The 8870-nt window shown below is 28.2% G+C and overlaps 1 protein-coding gene across 1 annotated transcript; it reads left to right on the forward strand.

The window, feature by feature from the left end:
• Positions 1-6312: 6312 nt before the first annotated feature.
• Positions 6313-7608, forward strand: LOC131617302 (RING-H2 finger protein ATL54-like). Its single transcript, XM_058888620.1, has one exon. It carries the CDS (start codon positions 6389-6391, stop codon positions 7379-7381), a length of 993 nt encoding a protein of 330 aa, XP_058744603.1. The 5' UTR covers positions 6313-6388; the 3' UTR covers positions 7382-7608.
• Positions 7609-8870: the final 1262 nt, after the last annotated feature.

Consider the following 8870-nt stretch of genomic DNA (forward strand, 5'->3'; position numbering starts at 1 on the left):
ATTAATAAGATACTAATTTTATAAATGATATAATATTTAACGGTTAGATATATTTTCTAGAGATTTAATTTTATGTTATAATTAATATGAAACTAAATTTATTTTAAAAATGATATAATATTTAATTTTATGTTACAATTATTAGATATTTTTGTCATAGCTAGAAGTATTATCATGGACACAAAGGATTGATTGACATCACAATATTATTGTAATCATCATTCGCTCTAATACAACAAATGAGATGTCTAGAAAGTGCGACAAACTAACTCTTGATTGCTATAAGGGAGGAAATTACAAGAATAATGGAAATTTAATGGTTTGTTGTAGTAAAAGGATGACCAAGTGTCATTTCTGGTTGAAATCTATGACAATTGGATGACCATTCTTGATATAGATTATCCAATTGCTTCTAAGTATATTATTTACCTGGTCTAAGAACTTGAATATCACATCTTTCTCACTTATGGTATCTTCGTCTATATTTTTATGTAGACATAAATTTATTGCAATTGATTTTGTAAACAATTGCCACTGAGTTTAGTTGAAGATGAAGTCATATTGTTCATTGTCTCTAGTTATTGTTGGAGAGAAAGTTGCAGTTAAGAAAAGAATGAGAAACTTCATATGTGGGTCGCATAAGATATTAAAAGACAAATTTATAGTACATGCACCATATAGGATACACGTAGATCCAGAAGAAATGATAAGCACTTGATGAAGATTGATACTTTTGTATGGTCAAGATTGCACTAACACTTTTATATGGCGAGATTGCACTTACATTTTTGTATGTTTAGTTAAGATTAATTTTGTGTTAACTATGCTATGTTAAGTTTATGTCATATTTATGTTAACTTTATGTTATTTTATGCCTCACTAATAAACAAATGATTAATACTATTAAGACTTAAAAAAAGTTTATCGGATGCCAACAACCAATAAATTTGTAAAGTTCGGTGGCAATCAAAATACTATATCTGTATTTTCAAAATTTTTGATATCTCATTTATATTTAAATAGAAAATTATAAATACCTGGTAGAAAGTCATGCATCTCTACCAAAATTTCCTAAAAAATCAGAGTCACCCTAAATTGTATATTAGATTTTACAAAACATCTGGTGATAACTAATTTTTCTTTATACTTATTATATTACAAATTCGGCATAAATGTAAAAAAAAAAATCAAATTTTTGTAAAAAAAAAAATAATACGGTATAAACTATAGAAAAAAAAGAGACTGACGTACAAGTTAAAAAAAATCCTGAAAATACAATTTAGTTTGACAATTTTTTTTCTAATTAAAGGGCAATATGGTCTTTCCATCCAAAATATGAGGGTGTAAGAGAAATTTTTCTAGTGAATGCTTTATTTTGAGAGAAAGAGATCATATATTTTACACAATATATATATAAAATTATTCCCTCTTATATTTTTAAAATATGGGGTTTTTACTTTTATGCACGACTCTCAATATTTATGCATGATAATATATGAATAGTTCTTTATTTAAAAATAAATAATTCTTATATAAAGATATTATCATAAAATGGAGAAAATATTTACACACAATGATGAAATTAAAAAAAGCGAACATACAAACATGATGAAATTCAAATTATGTTATTATATGAGTGAGAGTAATTTATTTATGTAGTATTTGAAGAAATAAAACATAGAAGAAGATCTTTAATGAGGAATAATCTTGTTCTTGACTACATGTATATATGCATGTAAATTTAATTTGGATACACTGTCAAGAAATTATTAACATTGTTAGGTTTTTAAAAATTGAAGTTTCCACCTATATACATGATTGTCAATATTTGTGCAATATATTATACAACTGAAAAGAAATCTTTACACACGTTAACGCAATATCAAAACATATAGACAAACATGGCGAGATTAAAGTAGTTAGCGAGAGATGACTAAGCTAAACATATATATTCTATAACAATATATAACTGATAAAAAATATTTTGGACGTATTCTAATTGTATCCTGAAGTTATGTTGTTATGAGAGTAATTAATTTGATATTTTATATTCAGTTTATGGTCTTTCATCATGTAAAAGGAGTGTGTGTTATTTTTTGAGAGAAGGATATCAAATGTGTATGATTTAATACATAAAATTATTCTCTCTTTTACATTTATACAATAATTTCAAAGAAAGAAAAACATCAAATAATATAATTAATTAAGAATAATTTTGATTGTGTAAGTGCATGCATATAAATTTATTTTGATACACTATCATAGTAATTATTAATATTGTCCGACTTTTAAAAAAAATAAAGTTTTTACTTATTTACATTGCTCTCAATATTTGTGAATGATATTATGTAAAAAAATTCAAAACTTAATAAGTCATTTAAAGTTATTATCACACAATTGGGGAAGCTCTTTGCACATGTTAGCTTACAAAAACGAACATGCGAGCATAGGAAGATTTGAGATGTTACACGAATGAGAAGAGTAGCTTAGATGTATTTGTTTTATAATAATAATAATAATAATAATTAACGTGATAAGGGAGTATGTATGAGCTTTTTCATCGTTGAATGATATTCTTAAACTATGTTTATGAGAGAGTATATAAAATTATCCTTTCTTTTACATTTATGCAATGATTATAATGATAAAAAACGCGAAAGAACATCTTTAATGAAAAATAACTTTTTTTACCACTACGTGTATGCATACATATAAATTTTAATTTGATTCATTGTTAACGTAATTATTAACATTATCACCTTTTTAAAAATTTAATTTCCACTTATACACATGACTATTAATATGTGTACATGATATTAAGTGAATGATTTTTTTTTCAAAAATAAATAATGCATTTTCAACTTATATACATGATTGTCAATATTTGTGCATGATATTACGTGAATAACTTTTTCAAAAATAAATAATTCATATATAAAATATTATATATCATGCAATTGATAAAATTCTTTAGACATGTTAGTGCAATATCAAAACAAATAGACGAGCATGGACAAATTTGAGGAGTTTTAGGGGACAAGACTTTGCTAAACATAACTATTCTATAACAATATATAAATGAGAAAAGAGATTTTGGACGATCTTTTTCATTTTCTCAATTGTATCATTAAGTTATGTTATGAGAATAATTGATTTGGTATTTTAAATTCAAGTTATGCATGATATCCCAAACCATGTCCCTATTATCCAATATACCGATATCTCCCACTTGTCCATCTGATTGAATAGAGTAAGAAAACAGGCCAAGGAGCACAAACTTTATTATATTATGTTCTAACCAAGGGTCCTTCCAAAAAGAGTCTAGATGTCGTACACAACTTTCCTAAAGATACCATCAATAAACCAATAAGAAGGGTCATCGTCTTTAGACCTAAGGAGAGACATATCTTTCCACCAATAGATCAGAATCGAAATTACCCACTCCCTGTTAAAGAGTGGAAATGATATAAACACCATAACTAGTTACAACAATATCACACCACATACACGAATCCCTTGAAGGAAACCTTCATTGCTATTTAGCCAAAAGGGTTAGATTAACAAGTCGGAAGTTCCTACGCGTAACCCTTATTCACTCTTAGGATTTCAGGAATTATCCCATTTAATCCATGAAATTTTAGATCCTCTTCACCACTCTCTAATGAAAATAAATCTTCTATATAACCAATTAATCTTCTTCTAAACCTTTACAAGTATCTTCAAAAAAGACAAGATAAAGATGAGAATATCATTAAGCACAAAATTAAGAAAAACCACCTGAGCACCCAAACTAACATATTTGTGCTTCAAGGAATGGAGCCTCATGATTAGAAAATTGACTAAAGGGTCCAAAGTAGATTCAATCCTAGGATTAGCCTGTACGGGAAAATAAGGTGCATAAAAGGAAGGATTTTAATCTCACAGTTAAGAAAATCACCTACAGAGGTTAGAAAGAAAGGGTTCACATTAACCCTGAAAGACATCTCTTAAAGAAGTTAACCAAAATTTCTAAAGCCAACTCAAAAACTTTTAGGATCTCCTTAATGTTCCACATATTTTAAAGAGTAGGATATGTCACAAGGAGTGTATCATCTGCATAACAAAGATGAGATACCAAATTAGATGCTCCCAACCTAAACCCTAAGTAAAGACCAATCTATATAGCCCTAGAAACTAAGCCACTTAGACCCTTAACCACAATCAAGAAAAAGAAAGGAGCAAGCAGACCCCCTTGTTTCAAGCCCTCTGGATGCTAATATCTTGAGTTGGACACCTATTAACTAGCACCACAAGGTTACTCATGAACACACATGCTCTTATCCAATAACTCCACTTCTCATTAAAACTAGACATGATAAGCTTATAATCCAAAATGCTCCAATTGGATGAATCATACGTTTTCTCACAATTAACTTAAAAAGCAAAAAAGGCTTTCTTAGATCTCTTGTCCAAATCTACCATCTCATTGAAAACCACCACTCATCAGCCAACATTCACCCTTTAAGAAAAGTTGATAGATTAGGGGAAATAAGTTTATTCATCACCAGTCCAAGTCTAGTGGCCAACAATTTAGCCACCAACCTATACAAAGATCCCACAAAAGAAATCAACCTAAATTCATTGAAATGAGAGGGTGATTTAACCTTAGGGATCCGAGTTACAAAGTAGGATGCAAAACTACAAGGTAGAGATGCAAAACAATAAAATTGATCAAAGAAGATCCTAAAATATTCTATAAAGAGATTCCATAACCTTTTCAAGAAGGAAAAATTGAACCCGTCCTTACTTTGACTTTTGTTACACTCACACTGGGACATAACATAGTCTAACTCTTAATACTAAAGGGAGGTGTCCAAATAAATTTATTATCTTTCGAAAGAGAGCGAAAGATATCACTATCAATACAATCTATCAACATTCAATTCTTGTATAATATCAGAGAAATGCTTAGAAACCTCTTGCCTAATTTTAGACACCCCTTCAATCCATCCTTCTCCAAACATTAGAGCTAAGATATCATTTCGTCTATCTCTACATTTGACATAAGCATCAAAGTAGCCATAATTAATGTCACATTTCCTAAGCCACTTAGACCTAGACCTTTGTAACAATTATGAATATCTTTGATTCTTAAAAAGGACCACATATTCGCAATCCCCCCAATTGATATGATCCTAAGATTGGCCAAATAACCCACATTACTCACCACACCTTTTAAACTTTCGATTTGAGAGTCAAGATTACCAAACACCTATTTATTCCAAGTTTTTAGAACCAATTCAAGAACTTTTAACTTCTCCAACATAACAAAAGCTTTCAAGCCATGGATCTCAGTATAGTCTAGGTCGAGTGAACTAACTCATGAAAGCTATTGTGAGATAACCAATAATTATTAAAATCTAAAAAGCTTAGGAACCTACACCTGATTAGCATACTTAAGAATAATAGGACAATTAAGAATAATAGGACAATGATTAGACACATCTTTAAGAATGACCCATTGAATCACCTTCATTTTTATATAAAAGTGAAGAATAAAAGAACGGCGAAAGGACTCTCATCATTCCATAATGAATGACTTATTTGTATAAAAAAATATCTTAACATGAATAAAAATGTTAATTTTAATTATAATATAAATATATTTTTCAACTATATTCATTAATTAATACTACTTTCATCATTTTAAATTTAAAATCTTTCACTTTATATTTATGATTATAGTAAATACAACCATAATCAATTAAAATAATTTAATTAAAAAATATTATTCTTTCTCCATTATTTATTTATTTACTTTTTTTAAAGTTATTTGTTATGGGACTGAGTGTGTATTGTCTAAGCTGAAGGGGAAAAAATATTCATAATTGCAATGACATCTACTAAAAGTCAAAGCTATGGTGAGTTAGTCTTAAAAAAGTAAGAATAATAAACTATCAAATATGTTACTCTTTCAATGTTCAAAAATAGAAAAACAAATTGAGTGATTTATACATATTAAAAAGATAAATAAGAAAAGATAAAAAAAAAAAAAAACTTTTACTAAAGAATACTCATCATGTATAATTGATGGATTGAATGCATTATTGAGAATACGATGTTAGGTTAGTATATCCTATTTGAAAAGAATGAACAAGGACAAACCACCAAAACTAATACAATTTTTCTTCTAGATGAAAGCTTTACTACTATAACATTTGTTGCTTGTTTATTAAACAAACCACCCATAAACAAAAGGAGTTATGAAGGTACTTTCAATATCATTGTCATTTACCAAACACAACAAACACATAAATTTCCACTACACCTTAGAAAAAGACATCAAAACTATTCATTCTCTTCTAATTCCTTCAAAATTTCCACTACACCTTAGAAAAATACAAACACTATGGCTATGATCCAAAGAAAGCTCTTCCCAACAGAAACTACCTCAAACCAAACTTCAGATTGTTATGGCTTTTGTGATCCTTTATGTCCTTCAAATTGTTACACTAACACAAATTACTATTTCACACCCCCACCTTTAGAACACACTACACAAGTTAACCATATTGGCTCCTACTTCATCATCCTCATTTCATTATTCTCATTGATTTTTATCATCATTGTTTTCTATCTCATCAAAGTTAAATGCTACAATGAAATGTGTGGCTGGAGAAGCAATAACTCGGCTCGGTCTCAAGCCGTTAATAACACCGAAGAGCTTCTCAATGAAAATCGCGATCACAATCACGATCACCCCGTGTGGCTCATCGCTACGGTTGGTTTGCAACAATCGGTTATAAACTCGATTACGGTTTGCAAGTATAGAAAAAACGAAGGGCTAATCGAAGGAACGGAGTGTTCGGTTTGTTTGAATGAGTTTCATGAAGATGAAACGTTAAGACTATTGCCAAAGTGTAGTCATGCTTTTCACATTTCTTGTATTGACACTTGGTTGAGATCTCATACAAATTGTCCTCTTTGTCGAGCCGGTATTGTTTCCAACAACGTTACTCCTGAAGTAACGTTGTTGAATTCGGAACAAGAAAATAACAACTTGGGAAGAAATCGAGAGACTCAAGTGGAGAATCCAATGAATGATCAAGAAAATGTGTTGAACAATATTGTTATAGATGTTGGATTTGAAAACATGGTTGGAGAATCAAGTGATGAATCATCTGAATCTAGAAGATATCATCATCAAGTTGTTAAGAAAGAGGTGCATAAGGTTAGTCTTTGGAAGGTTATTACACAAAAAAGTAGCAAAACAATGCGTCGATGTTCGATTGAAGAGCTTTTGCATGTAAGGCCGGTGGCTATGAAAAAGTCTTTAAATCTACATGGAAGGAAGAGTTTTAAAAAGAAATTTGCGACTACATTTTGGACTGCAACATCATGATTGTTGACATCTTCACAATTGGAATAGAATTAGGGAATGATTCTCTACTATTTCCAGAATGGTGGTTCAAAATTTCAAATTGTTATCAAATATAAGAAATGTTTGAAAGCATCTAAACTCAACTCGTGGCTCTTAGAGTTTTCAATCTATTAGAGGTGAACATATTGTATAATGTGAGATATACCTAATATAAGGAAAATATTTCGTTTTGATGTAGTAATTTATTTTTAATTATACTTTCTCTTATCGCATATGGATTGATTTATTTTTACCGCAAAAAAATAAGCCATGTCACATAAGTTGTTGAAACATATTTTCTTGGTTATCCATAAAAAGTTTTTGTTTGATTTTGGATTTTATACTATCTTTTGAGAATAAATCATATTTGGATTCTACGTTCTTTTTAAAAAAGTCATTTTATTTTTAAATCTGCATGATTTATTTTAGAAAGGTTTATTTTATTCAAGATTGGATATTTTAAAAAAGTCATTTTATTTTTAAATCTGCATGATTTCCCACGGCTGGACGCTAGCGTCGAGCCGGACACCTCCGTGCCCGTCTGTTCGCTTTTTTTATTTCGCTAACGTGTGGAAATATTAACCGTGTCTTTTGTTTAAGTTTGATTTAATATACACTAATGTCTAGACGGACACTCGTGCACTTTGGACAATAAAACAAAGACGGCATATTTTAATCAATTAAGAGTGAAAGAAATTAACTACCACAAACTACACTCTTATGTTTTATATAGGAAATTTCTTTACCCACCTCCCAATGGTCACTCCAGCGAAAACCCCACTTTACCTCTGCTTCGGAAATGCATTTCCGAAATATTTTTTTTCTAAATTTTTCTAGACTTCGGAAGTGCATTTCCGAAAAAATCTCAAAAATTGAGATTTTGATTAATTCGGATGCATCTCCGAAAAAACAAAAAAATCTAAAAATCCCAAAAATTAATTTTAGGATATTAATTAATTCATATATCATAAATTTGATATAATTTATGAGTAATGAATAATAATAATTATATATTTTGATATAATTTATGAGTTATGAATAATAATTATTATATATTTCTATTCTGATTCATATTTTAAAATTTAAAATAATTTTAATTAAAATAATTAAAATAATTTCACTTACAAAATGAGTTATAATTTTTTATTTATATATTTATAATAATTATTATGTATTTACAAAAAAAATTAAAAAAATGAGTGTTTTAATTTATATATTTATATAATAATTATAATAATTATTATATATTTATAAATATTTATATATATTTATATAATAACTATTATATATTAATTATAAATATATTTATATATTTATATAATAATTATTATATATTTATATATTATATATTTATATATTTCACTTACAAAATTAATAATTATTATTATATATTTATATATTTCTATTCTGATTCATAATTAAAAATGAGTTATAATTTTTTATTCATTTTCAAAAAATTAAAAAAAGATTT

This window comes from Vicia villosa, linkage group LG7, assembly GCF_029867415.1.
Source record: "Vicia villosa cultivar HV-30 ecotype Madison, WI linkage group LG7, Vvil1.0, whole genome shotgun sequence".
Classification (NCBI taxonomy): domain Eukaryota; kingdom Viridiplantae; phylum Streptophyta; class Magnoliopsida; order Fabales; family Fabaceae; genus Vicia; species Vicia villosa.